The sequence below is a fragment of the Calidris pugnax genome, unplaced genomic scaffold, assembly GCF_001431845.1.
Source record: "Calidris pugnax isolate Ruff unplaced genomic scaffold, ASM143184v1 scaffold44, whole genome shotgun sequence".
NCBI lineage: Eukaryota > Metazoa > Chordata > Aves > Charadriiformes > Scolopacidae > Calidris > Calidris pugnax.
The window spans coordinates 46,483,988-46,503,325 of NW_015094506.1; the positions used below are offsets into that span (position 1 = coordinate 46,483,988).

Here is a 19,338-nt window from a genome sequence, read left to right on the forward strand (position 1 = left end):
TTTAGCATCCTGGAGCTGGCCAAGTGTATGTTTGGTGATGAACTGAAGAGCATGTTTCCCATTTCTTGATTCACACTATGGAACTACGACTATTCATCATAGATGCACATACATTTCTAGAAAGTTCAGCCAGCAATGACCATAGCTATTCATCAGTCACAAGGGTCATCAACAGACTCAATTAATCACTTGTGCACCATGTCTTTGAGCTGTTTCCTGGAAACTTTCACCAACGGAACAGAAACTTGCTGAAATGTGTAGAGCAAGAATCTTTCCTGAGCTTGATTATGTGGGAGTGTTTCGGTTTATCTAGTCCATTGAATAACCTTGAGAATTGTAGAAAAGTTTTTGCCTTTGCAGCTTAAGCTTTTATCTGACTCAGCCGCAGGCCTAACTGTTTGCCTTAGAAGAGCAGTCATTCAAAATCACTCACTGTATAAAAATCTTTTCATGTAGATGCAGTATTTTACCAATGACATTCACTAAGCATTTTAATGGGATACAGGAGCCTCTTAAATGCAGACAGTTTTCTATCGGCAGTGTGAGGCTTCAGACAAGACAAAGCAATGTAACCTCTCAAGAAAGAATGTGGTATCAGCTCCTAGGCTGTCTTGAGGTAGACAGAGATGCTGTGGAGTGTAATGTTCATATCCAGCAGCTTGATTGAGCTCCAAATGCTAAAACATGTCCTAGAAAGGCATTTGCAGTATTATTAACAGCCATTAGCTCACAGATGCTAGATTTACATGAGGGCATAATAACCCTTAGGAATTCTGAAACATCTGGCAAATGGGATCAGGAATGTAATTTTGGCTTTTTTTGACTCATGCACTGAGATGTGGTTTCTCTGAGTCTGCTTGTGAGTTTTGTTTTGGGTCTGGGGCAGTTATAGCTACCTCTTACTGCCCAGCACTGGGCATTGAGTGGTGGTGTTAGATCACCAGGACCTTGGGTATCCCTTGTTGCACCTCAGTGCACTCAGTTTGCCTCACTGCTTTAATTGTTTCATAGCATCACAGCAATGCCAAGTCACTGTCAGGCAGCTGCTTCCATGTTCCAAGGGATGAAATCCAAAACTGTTTCATTTGAAACATGCAGGTGAAATCACTGTGTTGTGACCATGTTAAAAGGGTGACAATAACATCTTACACAGATTCACCCTTTTTTTTTTGAATAGCATTTGTATCTGACCCCTAAATTAGATTTTGGGCAGAGAAGTAAATCGAAGTTACAGTATTAGTTTTCTATGAGCTTGTTTCTTTAACCATCAGGATGAAGTACAGCATTAGTGTCTTCAGCCTGTGGCCAAGATCAGGTAAGATGGAGATGGTGCCTTTTCTTCTTTTTTATCCCGTATCTGATGCAGGTCTAAATACTAGGATTTTGTTTACCACTTGGCCAAGTATCAGCCTTGTAAGGGGAAGGCTCCAGAGATGTATTACAGCTGGGACCACCAGCACCCGTGGCTATCGCTTCACAGGTCATAGTGCTACTGTCCTCAAGCTTTCTACTATGATGCCCTACTGCCACAGTATGGTATTTTGATCATTTATCAAAGCCTGCTGTGACTGTGATCATAGCTGGAGTGCACATAAATTGCACAACAAGACATAGATCATGTTAAAAGAATAAATAAAATCTATTTTAAAAGCTCTATTCATCATCCAATGATGCCTACCTAACAAACAAAAGGTACACATGTAATTTCAAATAGTTTTAAAACATAAAATTTTAACAGCTTTATGAACAAAATGCTATTGATGGAACTCAGGAGGCTTTCATATCTCCAGTTGTTTAGATTGCAAAATGGCTGAATAGGGAGAGAAATCCTACTTCAGGAAGCGTGATAAGGATTAGATCTCAGGAAATAGAGGCATATTGCTGAACAGTACTTCTATAAATATTCTGACCTTAAATATCTTTTTTCATTTTACCATTATCATATTTAGAAATTACTTCAAATGTTCATAGAAATCATGTTAGATGTCACAATCGTTAGCCTGATATTCTCCAATTACTTTACATCAGAACTCTGTCACTCTTCTCAAAAATGAAGACATCTGAGGCCAGAATTTATTCTGAGATGTAATTTTGTACATATTGGGCTCACATAATTATAGAGTGATTATATATTTCAATGTACATTTCTGTTTTGTATTCTTAATATAGTTGAATTAATTACCTTGGGGAAAAAAATCAATGTTATTTCTATGTATTTTAAAGCACATTTTTCCTATATGATTCCATCACAATCTGTGACCACAATCTTCACCATCAATAGTATTATGACACCCATACTCAATTTCAACATCAAAATTTAAGCACATTGCAAGGATACTATCTTTTTCAGAGAAAAGAACCCCATATGAAGCTCACCAATAACCAGCCCACACTTCAGATGGATTAGCATGTAACTATATTTGAGTGCTGGATCTGAGAATGCTAAACCATGACAAGCAAGGAAAATCTCTCATGCAGTGTATAAGGTGATATGAAAATATTAGGAAAAACAAAGTTCGTGTTACTAAAATCTTCTGAACTTCAGGAAGTCTCTTGTATCCTTTGTTCACTTAATCTGCTAATTTAATTTTGCCTTTGGGAACCAAATTGCATTAAGTTTAAATGGCAAAAAGAATTGAGAATTAAAAAGCTGTTAGACTGATTTTTTTTTATAAAACCAGTGCCAACAATCTATATTCTACTTCTTTCTTATGTTTCACTTTGTTATATAAATTATCTGTTTATCTATTTGGCATCAGAAACATCATGCCAGCTGTAATATAAGACTTGAGGCAAATTGCGGTGTTTTAAAAATAATGCTTTTCACAACCTTCACACTTCCTACTTGCAAAGTCCTGAAGAGTCCTACAGAATAAACTAGAGTTCAGGGTGATTTATTCTGACACACGGTAGTCCAGATAATTTCTTTGCTACAACAAAAGAAGGATGAAAAGAAATTTCCAGAAGAATCACTTGGGACTACTCCACCCACGTTACTGGTGCCTCTGTGTGTTTATAAGTCTGCCTCCTATGCTGTAACACAGTAAAAGGATCCTGCTCCTGTGGTCCATCCACAGTGACCTGTCACAGGCTGGGAAATTCTCATATCTTCACAGTGACTCTGGCCACCATGAACTTGATTTTCTGCAGAGATAACATAAAGCCCAAACTAGAACTTCTTCTATAAAGTCTCGGTAGAGAAATGGAAGGAAAAATTATGCACATATCCCAGTACCAATGTGCAGCCTGGCTATTATCTGAGGAAAAAGGACTGCTGGGGATAGATGGTGCACAGCGACACGGTTGCGCAAACACAGGACTACAGAACTGGTAACCAGTTGAAAATCTCTATTGGATCTAAAGAGCAAAAATTTTCACCATGAGAGTGGTTAAGTATTGGGACAAGAGCCTACAGAGGCTGTGGGAGATCCATCTTATAAAATTTTCTGAAGTTCCATGGATGAAGCCCTGAGCAACCTGATCCAACCATGAAGTTAGACCTGCATTGAGCAGGAGGCTGGTGACTGGAGGAGCCTGCCAACTGAAATTATTCTATTACTCTTACATTGTCTTCTCCTACAGGAGATGATAACTGGTGTGAAAACTGAGTTCATCTTCCTCTAAAAATGTTTCATCCATATATAGCTCTGATGTGACCCTCCAAACCTTTAAGACTGTGGTTTGCGATCTTTATCAAACTGTGGACATGAAAACATTTCCAGTGGTGGTCTTAAGAGCAGGCTTAAATCTCTTCAGAGGAGATTTATTTATTTAGTTTTCACAGATTCTGTATTAGCAGGCCACAAATGCCTACGTGTCCATATGCCACACCGAAAACTCTTATTTTTATGGTTCTAATGAGAACAACATTAGATCAAACTCGACTTTGATTATTTTGCAAAACCATCCTTTCTAAAGAAATAAATTTGCACTTAGTAGTCTGTGCTCTGTGTGTCTCTTTTTTTTTCCCATGCACAGATTCCTCTTGAGTAAACAGCCTATAAACCAAAGAACATCACATCCCATTTTTATGAGGGAGAATGCAGAGCTCTTTTCTCCCTTAAAAAATTATGAAATGGGAAAAAGTAAGCTGCTTGACATTACTAGAAAGAAAAATGGCAAGAAAGTTTTATCTGAGAATTTTATCTTATAGAGCAGACTTGTTACACATTAACACAGAAAGTAACATGGAAAAATATATGCGTTTATGGAAAGAGTGAGACCCAAAATTTATGTCTCATACTACTTCTCATATAAAAGAACATAGGAACCATATTAATTACCTGTTTCCATTTTCCCATCTTGTGCTGCAGGCCCATCAGGAATTACACTCTTCACCTGGAGAAACTCATCCGGCTCATCCCCACCAATGATGGTAAATCCAAAACCCATGTTGCTTTTCTTAAGAGTTGTGCTGAGGAAAGTCCCTTTCAGCTGTGATGCATCGCGGGTGAAGAGTGGTTTTTCTACATCAGTCAACACAAACAACAAAGACAAAAGTTCTGATCTAGTCACAACACAGCGGGGACAGCAGATAACAATATTGGCTGACAGCAGGTGACAGTGTATGAAAACCAAGGAAATAGAGTGCAGGCATTCCAGGAAAAAAGATTTGTGAGTTCTTGTATTAATACAAAGCTTAACACCTATGTCTTATCTATGGCAGATCATCCATAAGTGGGGAGTTATAACTATTCTTTCATATTAGAAATACATTTAGAAGTGGGTATTGTGTAGCTGAAATAATTACAACAATAAAAATGATCTGTGAGGTAATTTTAAAACCTCTTTCCTAACCTATAAATTCAGCTTTTCTACACAGCAATACATTCTCCATAATTTCCCTCCCACCTGCAAGATGGAAAATATGCCCTGAACGTCTTATTCCATTCGTTAACAAGCAGTGCTAAATATCAGGTGAGCTTTTCTCTCCGAACAGGTGGGGTTTTGGCATCCAACCAGTGACACACGTTCAGGGCTGTGCAACCTCCGCGTCCCCTCTCGGCGTGCCCGGGTGTGCGGTGTGGGCTCCCGGTGCCTCTCTCCTGCGCTGGGCTGGGTGAGGACGGGTGTGGGGAAGGAAGGTGCAAAGGTGGTGACGTGGGCTGCTGTGACAACTCCCGCAGCGGTGGGGTGGGCTGGGCGGCAGCGGGGGGACGTACCGTGCAGCCTGTGCGTCCCGGCGGGGTCGCGCCGGCACTGGGACAGGTCATTCACGCTGCGGGACCTCTTGGGAGCGGGGCGCGGGTGGGCGAGTTTGGGTCTAGGTAAGGTTGATGAGGAGCCTTCTACTGTTACAAGGGAGAAGAAGCTTCATTCTCTCGCTATAACCCTTACGTTAAAGTTTATTCGTCTCTACCAATACAGTTTGCTGCATGTACAGCTCATTTTAAGCACATTAATTTTTACGTTACCAAGAAGCTGTATTCTTGTAAACTACTATAACACAGTGCTTGAGGCTTTTAACTTAATTGATGCTTGCTAGATCAGCTAGCTTAGAAACATACCAGACATCAATTAACGATAATTTAGGGAAAGTACAATTAATTATTTCAGCGTTGCCTACCATGTGTGCTCAAGAGAGAGACGTACATTCCCAAGAATAGAATTTATGATTTTATTTAGAAAATTACTTTGGGGCTCTTATTGTCCCTTTTCTTTCTCAGTCTTTCGGAAACACTAGGGTCAACTTTTCTGTCTTTTCTCTAAGCCCTGGATGGTTTGAGTACCTTAGGTGGCTCGTGAGTCCCGCAACTCTGGGAGTTCGGACATTTAGGGAAGAAAAATGCTGGAGGATAGGGGATAACATTGTGAGATGTGGCAACACTATTGTTTTAGTCAGACTATGACAAAACCATTGTCGCATAAACAGGAGAGCAGGATCTTTCATCTTAGCTAAGATAGCTGACGTAGTACTGTACCTCGGAAACCTTGGGCCTGCATAGGCTTTGTTCCAAGTTCTGCGTTGGGCATGTTATGCTGCTGTAGCTTCCTTTTTGCTTCTAGGACAGGGTTTTCAAATTGTGTTCTTCTATTTATGTGGCTGGAAAAAATTTTGTTTAGATTAAAAATTGGGTTCAGTTGGGGAAAATTACCATTTTCACAGTAGGATGCTATATGTGACTTAGGTGTGTGTGGTCATATAGCGAAACCGTTATGAAACCCAATGGGCCTGAGCATGTCCCTTACACTCCATACAATTTTGCTGGGGATGAGAAATGCACAATCTCGGCCCTTGCATAATGAACAGCACTGAGAAGTGTCCTATCATTTCAATATGCTGGACTCTGCTGCAGAGAAATGGTTTTGATCTATGGGACTACATATTAAATAGCAGTACTGCTGAAGCATGCTACAACACCAGTTTTTCATGTCTTTAGTACAAGCATTGTTCTATGCATGATTCAAAGGCTCTGAACCAGTTTTGTGCATCATTATCGATTAACTGTAAGTGAAATTAGTTAATCACTTACAGAAAAGGTAAAGCCTAGGACACAGAGTCCTTTTATGATTGCAGTTTAGAAATAAATCTAACACAGGAAATAAACCGAGGATGATTTCTTTTTAAGTTTATGGCTGAACAGCTCCTCAACTGTTCAGTAAAATGGGATGTTGCAGAAACTAAGTCCGATTGTAGGTTAGAACTACATAGATAAATATTTGAAATATATGAAAAGTTAATGTATACTTTTTTTTTGTTGTTTTACATTTCCTACAATACGTCACTAAGTACATCTCTGTCATTACACCACTAATTTTCTGTATTGTGCTTAGAACTACTGTCTTAACTAGTTACTTTCATCAATCTTTAATTTAAAGTATACAGTTTAGCAATCACTGAGTAGTCCTACAATCCTGTGCTGTGATATGTTTCACATGTTTTTTGAAGAAGGCAAAAGAAATTAGTAGGCTGCATTGAACAACTCCACAAGACAGGATCATGATCTGATCACAACTGAGTTTGTGCTGCAAGCACTGTTCAGGGGAAATAAATACACATGTACAGAAGGGCAGGGTTTCAATCACGTCACTCCTTATTTGTTCCCACTGAGCTTGTATGTATTCAGCTCTTCTGAAACTCCAATCCCAATCATGGGCTTTAAGCACTTGAAGAGGTGACCTGGGAACTTTTGAAACTCTGAGATCTTAAAAAGGGTTGAATACCTTCAATTTATATTGAAATGACCTTTTATGCCACATTAAGCACTTTTATGTCCCTTGGGATTCAGAACCTACCACTGCTTCAAAGAAAGTAAGTGGAATTGCCATTAAGAAATGAGATAGAGGAAAGGCTGCAAGTCCTGTGGGAGTGCAAAACCCTTGGAAAATCAGGTTTTAGTGGCCAGAGCTAATGCAATGAGAAGATTTCCAGTCATGTAAAAGAATATTTGATTTAATAAGAGGAAGCAACGTGATAAATCCTGGAGTTGCTACTCTGTTAACATGGCTATAACTCATTCAAGTGGCTGCTAACTCACGCTTGTACTTAATTCTGATTAATAGTTTTCTTGTAAATTTTAGTCTACGCTGCAGACAGAGAAAGTCTCTTTCTTTCCTTCTTCAGACAGGCTGTTTAAGATTGTAGGCATTCCTTTCCCAAGCTTTCCCTTCTTAAACATGAAAAAGGTAATCTTTGTGTTACCACCTATTATGTGATATATTTCAATACTGTAAAGGAAATACTACTTTTGCCATTACACAAGTCAGCAATGAAACATCATGTGAAATACTGCAAAAAGCTCTGATCACCCATGAACAAATAAAATGAATCCATAGAAAAGGTTTTACAGGAAGACCAGTGAATCACAGAGTCTTCTACAATAGAAGACCAAAGGAGTTTTAGCTTTTTATGAAACAGAATTAATTCTGATATGTAATTGCATTCTAGGAATACATTTGGAAGTAAATACTAGAATGTATTAAAGATGTCAGGATTTCAGACTTGAAATCTGTAGGCTTCTTACAAGCAGAAGTGTGAAATTACGAAACAGTTCCCAATAGCAGATATGGGGTAAAATATCTTGCTTTTTTTTATGTTAGCCAGGGTTGCTACACAGTGGGTTGAGTTAATTGCTTCAACATAGGAATCATGTATTATTTTAGAGGCTCTAAAGTATCCTGCCCTGGTCTTCAGCTGCCCTTCCAGAAGAGCATGGATTTCCTATAGTTTTTGTGCCATATTATGCAGACGTAACGGATAAACAAGATCACCCTACAGATCTGCATTTAAGACCATGCACTATGATTAGTGTTATGCTGTGCTGCAGGAGGCCTCTTGCAGACTTAAGTTATAACTTATATGTAGTTCTGTGATATAAAAAAAGACAGGATTTTAGCTAATATAGGGTGTGTCCATGGCTCAAGGAACATCAGTTCCTGTGGTACTAACATCACAGCTAGAATCTGTTATCCACTATCTCTCTGCAGTTTCCAGGTAGGGTTTAAGTTGTGGTTTAGTCCATTTACACAGAAATGTCTTCAGTAATGGCTATCCTGAAAATGGCATTTTTGTCCTAGCAAATCAGACAGGAAGACTAGCAGAGGTACTTGAAGCACCTAGAGGTGCTGGTGCAATCTTAGTAATCCTTAACTCAAATTTATTCCCATCTTTTGATTGTTTTATGGTAGTGTGCAGTCTCCAAAGTACAATATGAGATTTCCAACAAATTCAAACAACTGCCTCAAATATTGCAGCCTAGAAGAGTCAAAGAAAAGAAAATTATACTGATAATCAATCATTTTTATCAGCCAGGAACACTGGATTTATGACCCTAGACTGATGAGACATGAAGCACCTCCCTTTCATTCAATTTTAAGTGCTATACAGCTTCATGGCTAAATCAGAAAAATTGCTACTGATGAGTTTACCTGAGAAAGATGTTATTACGCTAAGTAGTTCCCTTGAAAGGACATTCTAGCCTTTCATCTAGCTACTTCAACTGCATACAAAATAGGTATTACTAAACTAGGCTTTAACAAGACAAGTCAAATGCGAGTTTTAGAGATAGTTACAAATAAGTGCTTTTGTGGTTAAAATAGATTTTGGATGTGATCCAAAAATGTATTACTCATTGCTCACAGCATCTAATTCAGTGAGCATTTCTATCTTCACTTTTCTTCCTTTATTTTATACCATGCATATTAAATATAAAAGCCTAATCCAAAGATGAGAGTCCAACTAATTTCTCCTAGAGCCATTGTGACTGTACAGAAGAATCGTGCTGCCTTTTGTTTGCTTTCTGGTCCCAGGACCCCTGAATTTTCCTCTGCAGAAAAGAAGGGGCGGCTGGTGCTATGCCTGCAGTGTGTCAACTGGGGACAACCCCTCAAAGGTAGGATTTGGATTTGTTTTTGGGCTGCATTTAGCTGTGCAGTTGAAATAGTGCCTCTTGTGTTATGGGTAGGTACTATCACCCTCAGCCATCCTGTAAGACATAGGCACCGCTCTGCCATCTCCTCAGCGAATGCAGCCAGGCTAAGTTGTTTCTGTGGAGGTGTTTCATGTTAGATATTCTTAAGACAACTGAAACACATTCTTGGGAGACTTTTGGGCAGTAATGCCTAATATGCAGATTTTAGTTGATGGCCAAGAGCCCTGCCAAAAATGGTATCACACCTAAGCATGTGCAGCAGCAGGAGTTCAACCTGTCTCTTTTTCTTAGCCACTTTAATGTTTTTTTGGTAGTTTGCGGCTCTAGCTTTTGCAATTGTTGCCTATAACCCACCAAGGTAATTCTAAGGATCAGAATGCCTAAAACATGGACATTCTGATGCATAATTTGTTAGTGTCTAAGTCCTCTTTCCATTCACATTTTTCAGTTACTGATATTTTATAGCAACAAAAAGACCTGAAATAAGTTTTTCTATTTGAGTATTAACAGAGTGTTGTCAGAAATTTTAAGTTAAGGAGGCATACTTTTCCAGAATAAATACCTGTATGGCAAATTTAACTGTTCTTTTAAGGAGACTGTGTCTGACAATTGAGCTCTGTGTTGTAGCTAATCATCCTTTAAGGGGGAAATAGTCTTTTGGCAATTAGAATGCTGAAAGACCCAGAACACCCACATAACTGCATTCTCTCCATAGCCCTGCACAGCCAAGTGCTGCTAGTTATTAGTTAAAATATTAAGAGAAAATTGCATGAAAGTTAACCTACCTATAGCAAACACTTATCATATATGTCAAATGCCTACACCCTAAAAATGAAGCCTGGACCTGCATAACAAGGCAAATGAAAATTGTAATAATACCTCACACCTACATTCATGCATGGTTAAGGGAGGGTGTTATACTGGGGACCTTATTTTTTAATGGAATTTTCAAATTCGCTGTGATTAGTCTTTAGTAATTTTGCTAGCAAGACCTTTGGAGTTTTTCTTTGTTTCTTTTTTAGCTTTTCCACTAATTTCAGAATACTGGAGCTGAGCATGGCTTGCCCTTGTAAAGTGAACCTGAGTCTGTCTGCCTCATTGCTCATCCTTACAAACTTCCCATGGGATACAAATATTTCAGAGAACAGAGTACAAGCCCTTCTTTCACTGACAGGTTTAAAGACCTGCATGTAAAGTTGGACCGGGCTTGAATGTGTGAAATTTCCTAACCTAACTTTTCATCATTTAACCAGTTTTATGACATAATTAAGAGAGTTTAATGTAATCTGATTTTATCTAGTTAAAAATGAACTCAGCTGTTGAATAATGGTAATAAAAAAGGTGTCACTGCCACTTTTTAGCATGAAAAATGGCAAGCAATCTTTGTTTCAAACTTATTGAGCTCAGACAGCAAATTAAAGTGCAGCTACATTTTACTGACTATAAAACTCCTTATGAATTTAGCACTGCTGCAGTTTTAATGCCATCCTGTGAACATCCATTCCACTTCTAAAACCCTGTGAGCCTGCAGTAGTTTTGATATATCTTTCCACAAATCTTATCTGCGGTAGGATTAATAAATTTGGCACTAACAGCCTTAAAAGTAGGTAATTGCATAATAACATCTGGGCCTGGTGCCTCATGTCTGTTTACCTGCGGATGGACATGAAATGGAGATTAATACTTCTCCTTTCCTGACTCTGCGGTGAAGCGAGAGCCTCACCGGTGCCAGAACGCCTTGGGCTGCGCTCACAACAAAGCGAGGTCTCAGTAAGAGATTAACACACAGAAATTGCACACCACCTGTTACTCGCCAAAATACACTAAAAACCACCGGGGTGAAAGACTTACACCCAGCAGCTGCATAATTGCACGTGCAGAAATCTTCGGGGGGGGCGGGTAAGTACAAAGAGATATGAGAACCCCAGCTCCTAGCTGCTCGGGGACATCATAAAAGAACTCAGGCATAAAGAGAGAGGGTAATTTAATGGCATTATGTGAGGACTTCAAAAACTTACTTATCTTTTTGCTTGAATCTGGACTGAGTAAGCTGATTTAGGCTGAGCAGCAAAGCAGATGGGGCTGCTGGCTCTCTCACCTGAGGGCAGGGGAGAAACTGGGGACAAAGAAGCAGAGCAGGTGCTCCTGCATTTGGAGGATGGGACAGAAGGAGTCAGCAGGGCAGTGGACAGACACTGTTGTCATTTGTTTGTTTGCTTTGTAGGAGGGCTAGGAAAGGTGCAGGGGCATCCAAAAGATGCTGCTGTTACAGCAGTAAAGAAAATGGAATCTTAATCTTTTAACCCTCCAGAAATCAAAGCTTATTTTGAGCTCTCTATTCAGCTCTACCCTGTGCACCTTAATATTAGTGTATCCTGAGGTCTGGAAAAGCTGCAGCCCCAGTACGTGTCCAGAGGGATCCTGCAGGATCAGGGATCTAAGTGCTGGTACAGATTCAAGGGACAAAGGGAACGATGTGACACACCAATTAAAATTTTCTATTTTGTATGAAACAACTAGAATAAATTTACTGCTTTGAGTGCCAGGATTTGAAATTGAGACTTTAGGTCATGGGCCATCTTCTCTAAAGATCTCTCTTCTTTAATAAAAGGAACCAGTGGACAGATCTTTCTCAGTCTTTCAAAGTGCTGTCTGCACAGTGACGGGGAGTGACTTTCTCCCTCCTCTTCCGTACACTTTGGGCAGAGTGAGAACTGATCACTCTGAACACGTATCATGATTTTGAATCTAGATTCACTTTGCATAAGTCTTATTCACTGTGGTCAGCTAAAAAGCAGAGAAAACCATCTCTCTGGTTTACTTATTTTATGCAGGAACTGGCCAGAACAAGTTCTACCTAATACTTCAAACAAAAGCTTTCTGCTGCCCTTGCAGAGGAGTAAGAATCTTTTTTTACTACTTTCATGACTAAAATAAAATCTGAAAATAATAAAGCAAGGATTGTGCTGTGAAAATAGAAAAGTATATTCTCTTATTTTCAGCTGCACTTTTAAGAACAAAATAAAACACACCACCACTAAAATTTTATATGCAGCATATAAATAACCTGCCTTCTGGTAAAAATAGTGTAAACATCTGATTTGCAGCAAGGAAATATTACCTACTAAAGGATCTTAAGTAAGCTAAAATGATTATGCTTTGCTCTTTTCATTGCTTACCAAGATCTTTACCTCACTGGATATCCAAACCTTACATAGAAAACACAGTATTTCTTTAATGAGTATGATCTTTGTACAAGTATCATCTGGAATGATTCCATGAAATCAGACCCTGGAGAAGGAGAATGACTGAATGCCTGAGTCACTGATTTGAGACACACAGAATATATTTGGACACATTAGCTGTACTGATGACTGAGAATTCCTGGTATACCTTCAGTTTAACATGCCAAGTAATTGTACCCATGCCTTGCCAGGCTAAGCACTGCAGAGGATACTGGTATTAGGTTATAACATATTAAAAGCAACTTAATATTGAACTTGGGAACTTACTCAACATAATAAGTGCCATAAATGGGATCATCAATTTTCTCCCAGCCATATGGAAGCTCTGAAAAACAAAGAGTTATCTCTCTCAGTAAATGCAGTACAGAACGTTAAGATTTCTAGTAACAAAACCGCGGATCTTCTCTGGGCATTGAGGGAAGTAACTTGATAGTGAAATTAGATACAGTGACCAACGCAAATGCCGAATCTGGAACACATACCATGACAGCCACAAGTAGTAGTAATGTGAGAACCGGCATGCAAACACAGATCTCAGTCTCTAGAACAACATATTTAGTTGATCTACTTTATTGTTCCAAAAGCTATGCCAGCCATCAATGGTAGCACATCTTGTATGACATCACCACTGGAGGAAGTGAGGACGTTCTGTTTTCCCGACACGCAAAAAAAGTACTTTGCTTTCTCAGCTTTTTTCTTTGCTAGGGATCCTGGAAAAGTTGGCCTTGATGGAAGTTTGCCTTCTTCCATGTAAGTACAGTAAGTATACCTAAATGTTCCTGAGATGTTTGTACTATTTGTCTCACTGTGATGGCATATCCGCAGCCTCCAAAAGCACCCTCTTCCAAAGCTTAGTTATATGTCAGGGACATAAGAGTATATAGTAGTACATGGAAGTACAAACCAAAATGAAATATTATAGCATCTTCTAGCCTTAATTTGCAGAAATAGAGAAGACACTTAATTGTTATTACCCAAAACATTCAGGAACCCTCTGCCAAAGACTGGCAGATGAACTCCATAAATTTGCAAATAAAAGCTCAAGGGCTTCTTTAATGTAAGTACTCTATTTTTCCTATTATTCTTAGAATATTGCACCCTCAAGTGCTTTTGTGAGGGCTATTTTGTTATTGTCACTTCATAGGAATAAATGCAGCATAAGGTATTTAAGCAGGTCACAGGATCACAGAACAGTTGAGGTTGGAAGAGACCTCTGGAGATTGCCAAAGCTTAGTTATATGTCAGGGACATCTCAGTATATAGTAGTACATGGAAGTACAAACCAAAATGAAATATTATAGCATCTTCTAGCCTTAATTTGCAGAAATAGAGAAGACACTTAATTGTTATTACCCAAAACATTCAGGAACCCTCTGCCAAAGACTGGCAGATGAACTCCATAAATTTGCAAATAAAAGCTCAAGGGCTTCTTTAATGTAAGTACTCTATTTTTCCTATTATTCTTAGAATATTGCACCCTCAAGTGCTTTTGTGAGGGCTATTTTGTTATTGTCACTTCATAGGAATAAATGCAGCATAAGGTATTTAAGCAGGTCACAGGATCACAGAACAGTTGAGGTTGGAAGAGACCTCTGGAGATTGCGTAGCCCAACCCCTCTGCTCAAAGCAGGGCCACCTAGACCATGTTGCTCAGGACCATTTCCAATTAGTTTTTGAATATTTGTAAGGATGGAGATTCCACTATCTCTCTGGGCAACTCCATCAAGTTTGATAACTCACACAGTGAAGAAGTTTCTTCTTTTGTTTAAGCAGAATTTCCTGTACCCTTTACCCCCTGTCCTGCCGCTGGGTACCCCTGAACAGAGCCTGGTTCTGCCTTCCTTGCACCTTCCTTCACATGTTTATCTAGATTGGTAAAATCTCTCTGAGCCTTTTCTTCCCCAGGACAAACAGTCCTAGCTCTCTGAGCCTCTCCTTATAGGAGAGATGCCCTAGTCCCTTTATCATCTCAATGGCCTTTCACTGGACTCTCTTCTGTACGGCCATGTCTCTCTTGTACTGGGGAGCCCAGAACTGGACCCAGAACTTCAGTTGTATCTCACCAGTGCTGAGTAGAGGGGAAGGATCATCTCCCTTGATCTGCTGGCAATGCTCTGCCAGACACAGCCCATCCTGTGTATCCCAAGACAAGACTGTGGAGTGTAACACCTAAATACTCAAAGATAAACCAGCTGATGCACAAATCCTGTACTGCCCCAATCTGCTGGCAATGCTCTGCCAGACACAGCCCAGGAGGCTGTTGGCCTGCTTTGTTGCAAGGGCATGTCACTGGCTCATCGTTAAGTAACCATGCATTAGAAAGCCCAGGTGTTATTCTTTCCAGACCTGCCCAGAACTTCAGTAAAATCTGTAGGAGATCAATCCTGTTCCTACAAAGTCCTGTATATCCCAAGACAAGACTGTGGAGTGTAATACCTAAATACTCAAAGATAAATCAGCTGATGCACAAATCCTGTACTGCCCCAAGAGTAAGTTTCATTCCCAATGTATGCATGATAAATAAGGAAATAAATAACTATAATCCCATGACACAGAACAAATATAAAATATTAGTTGAAATGCTATAGGTACATTTTATTTTCATGTAACCTTGCAAGCTTTTCTCCCCCTAATTAACTTAATGTTTTCATATCTGGCCATCAAAATTTACACTCCTTTAGAGAAAAGTAAGGCAGGTACTGGTAAAATCTGTTCATACTTAAAAATACACACACACACACACATACACACAGACAAAGAGAGGTGTGCAGAGGTCCCTTTGCAAAAGTGTATTAGTAGATGCATTTTTTTCCAACTATGCAATGAAAAATATAAAGTAGATATTTTGCCCGAATTTAAAAGTACGTATCTTTCTGTAAATATATACACTTTAAAGTGTATAGATGCAGAGGACATATTTTATTTTACATATTCATGAAAATCTGAAATAATTTGAGGATTTACTATTAACCTATTGGCCTATTTTTTCCTAAAGTAATGATACATAACTGTATTTATGAACTGGTACAACCATTGAGAAGGCAAATGGCAAATCCCACTTTCTACTGAAAGTCTGTAAAAATTTAAGGAATTGGACATATTAAGGAGAACACATTTTTAAATGCATGAATTCAATCACCAATTATCTAACATCATAAAATAGTCATGGGTTCAGAAGAAAGGAAATAAAAAATTACCTTTGTGTACCATAATAGATATAAACTCCAAAGAAGACTATTCTCTAATTTCATTTTTCCATTTGAGATACAGCCTATAAGCTATGTTTAATTAAAATTCTGTGTTGACCAGTAAAATGGAATTGCTAGAGCACAAACCCTAAGGTCCCTGCACCCGTCAAAGTATGGCAGATGAGGTTAGTGGAGTGTAGTTTAGCACAGAGCTTCTGTTAGAAGAATCTTCTGCTACATTTGCCTTCAGGAGCACTGTGATTATTTTTCATTACATTAAATAGTGGCATCTATTCCATATTTCACCATTAAAATGAAAGATTACAGGACAGAAATACTTTAGTGCTTCATAAAATACAAAGCTAAGCATTTGCCAAATTAGTGATAGGGGCATTAAATTTTCATTTCACTTTGCTCAGTGACAATCATTAGGGATGAGAGTGAACAGTAAACATTTATAAAAGAGAATTTTTATATAACACTTGCAAAGGAGATTACTCTTGGCCTCCATTATTTGAATTGGGCAGAGAGCAATAAATGAAAAAAATTTCTGATATTCATTTGGTAGCGTTAACATCCTGGTTCATGTATAATTTCTGCAACCAACAGTTTCATGATCACTATGCTATATATGAAGTCTTCATTTTCAGGAGCTCAGCACTACTACCATCCATGCCTTTCAATTCCAGGAGAATTTCTCTTTATAGAAGGAAAAAAAAATCTATTCTTTATTTTCAGTCTTCAATATCTAACATTGCATTCCCACAAATCTCCTCCTATCCTCCAGTGGAGGGCCTGTTCAGGGACATTTATAAAATCACCATTTAAAAATCACTGCTTGTGCAGCATTTGGCAATGCTGATACCACACGTCGATGGAAAGATGCTATACAATCTGCATAGTATGTATATATGCTCCAGTCTTCAAATTTCATGCTTTATTCCTACCAGAGAAGCAGCACCTAGCTAACACTGCAGCAAGTCATAAAAAAAAAAAAAAAAGAAAGAAAGAAAAAAAAAAGATCAAAAAGGTGCAGCTGATAAGAAGGCAATTTTCACAGTGTGCATCTGGGTAAGCTTTTAAATGCAGAAGGAGCTGCATTTCTAAAAGTTAAATACCCAATTGTAAAAAAAAGCCCTTGTATTTTCAAAGAAAAAAGAAAGAAGGAAAGAAAGAAGGAAAAAAGAAAGGAAAGACTAATATGAATTCAAGCAGGTCACTTGAACAATCAGTGGTAGTGTCTTCTCATCACAGCCTGCTTATGCTAATGGTCCAGATGCTCTTACTCTGCCTTCAGAAAGCTGTTGTGTTTCAGAATGATTTTTGATGGTGCCACTTAACCTTCTCTGGGGATGGAGGAAGGAGTACATTTTGGATCTTAACGTACAAAGGTGTAAAGGCATATTACCAAACCCAAAGATTAATTTTTCTGAAGCTTATGGAGTACTAACTGTGTTAAAGAGAGTCATAAATACCTCTCAAGGTTTCAGAACAACAGCCAGCATTGTGTCTCTATCCTACTAACAGGCTGGAAAGAAAGACAAGAGTGTATTTCTTGAATTGGCTGTAATCAAAATATTTGTATAGTACAAAAGAATATAGTAGAAGAAAGAAAAAGAAAATATAATGCCTGCTGTGCCTGAAAATGCTGTCAGTAAGGATGTGGAAACCGTGGGAGTCAGCATGAATTTGGTTCACCTGCCATGTTAACACCCAGGCACAGGTCAGGAATCCTTTTCTAACCTATATATGTGACTTTTCAGAAAAATACTCTACCTTTCCACTCAACAGCCTCTGTTTGTTTTATCTCTTGCTTTCTCTCTTCTCTTTTCTTTTTTCCTGTTTCAAATTCACTTTTGCCTTTTCAAGTCAGTTACCTACTACAGAGGTTATCAAAAGAACTGGGTTAAAAGTTACAAAATACTGTGCAGCTCCACAGTCCACCACAGTTGCACACTCTTCCAGTTTTTTTAAGAGATAGTCTTGGCAAATATTAACCTGTAAGTCTAAACCAGTGCTCCTCACTGCATAGCTTACACAAAAAGCAGTTGCCTGCAACACCCTAAGGCCCAGCAGACAGATTCTCAGGGAGCCGATGCTGCTAATGGCATCCTGTGCTGCTCCCTCTGAAAGGAGGTTGTAGCGAGGTTGGGGTTGGTCTCTTCTCCCTTGGGAGATAGGACAGGAGGAAACGGCCTCAAGCTGTGCCAGAGGAGGTTTAGGATGGATATTTGGAAAAATTTCTTCACCAAAAGTGTTGTCAAGCCCAGGGAAGTAGTTGAGTCATTATCCATGGAGGTAGATGTGGTGCTTAGGGACATCGTTTAGTGCTGGATTTGGCAGTTGAATTCAATAATCTTAAAAGTCTTTTCCAAGCTAAACGATTCTATGATTCTATGTCCAGTTTGAATGCTTTCAATAGTGCATGTCCACATTGCCCAGCTGATACATAAAACAGATAGAGTAGTTGCTCTACTCCTCCTGAAACCTGTTACAGGTTGCCATAAGGAAAGAGAGGATAACATTGCTCACTGAAAATCAGTATTTAACCTACTATGCACATACGTGTGTGAATTCTGCTAGATCTATGTAGCTATTTATGTACCATCTGGGAGTTCCAAGAAAACCCCCAAAAATTCAACAGGTGTATGTTATGGTAAAATCCCTTATACTACCTTAATAGGTTTCTCCACTTAGCTATGTTTTAAATGTCACTGCCTAAGCTGGAAAATGCAATTGCTAACATAGACTTCCCTATGCTAGTATACAAATCAAAAACTGTGGGAGAAAATAAATTAGATTAAAAAAAAAAAAAAAGGAAGCCTATTCACCATCTCAGTGAAAATAACAACAAAGGCAGGATGGACAACCACACCTCCATAGCAAAACCAAATCATTCTTCCTAGTATGGAAGATCTGGAAAACTTGGGAAATGTACCAACTCCAAGCCAAGTCACATAAGCTCAATTTCAATTAAACTCATGTTCTCTAGCTGCCATTCTCATATCAGCAAATTTCACAGTCATGACTGTTTATGTTCCATCTGTAATCACAAACCATTTATGTACAATTTATTATCACGAATACAATGACATTATGCATAATTTCTTCTTGCACGATGGAAACAAATGTCTAAGTAACATTCATATCTGATAAATGCATCTTCTTCCTTCTGTGCAGCTTATTCTGATATGCTATATCCTTAATACATTACTTAGTAGACCCTTAGTAGATTACTATTATTACTATCAATTTAATAATATCTTCTCCCAGCATTGTTACCAAGTTGCCAAGAGCAGGGATATTTTTAACATTGGGTGTACTTGATCCCTCTGACATGCAGAACTGTATAATGTTTAATCAAGATTTGCATTACTACAGTGAAAAAGTACCAACTGATTTACTGAGTTTTAACTACCAAAAAAGAGCTCAAAAGGGCTTGTTAGCTATTAATTCAAATTAAAGAAGCAATTAAAAAGGAATTAAGGGAAAAAATACCTTATATGTTGAGAATTTAGTTAGGTTATTGAAGGC

The 19,338-nt window shown here is 38.6% G+C and overlaps 1 protein-coding gene across 11 annotated transcripts in view; it reads right to left on the reverse strand.

The window, feature by feature from the left end:
* Positions 1-19,338, reverse strand: part of MAGI2 (membrane associated guanylate kinase, WW and PDZ domain containing 2) — a 756,695-nt gene that overhangs the window by 148,848 nt on the left and 588,509 nt on the right. For all 11 annotated transcript variants that reach the window (XM_014963762.1, XM_014963758.1, XM_014963760.1 and 8 more), the window contains 3 exons: positions 12,884-12,941; positions 5,922-6,043; positions 4,284-4,466 (listed from right to left, as the gene is read on the reverse strand). In XM_014963762.1, coding sequence (XP_014819248.1) covers positions 4,284-4,466; positions 5,922-6,043; positions 12,884-12,941 — 363 coding nt within the window. The remainder of the gene's footprint in view (positions 1-4,283; positions 4,467-5,921; positions 6,044-12,883; positions 12,942-19,338) is intronic.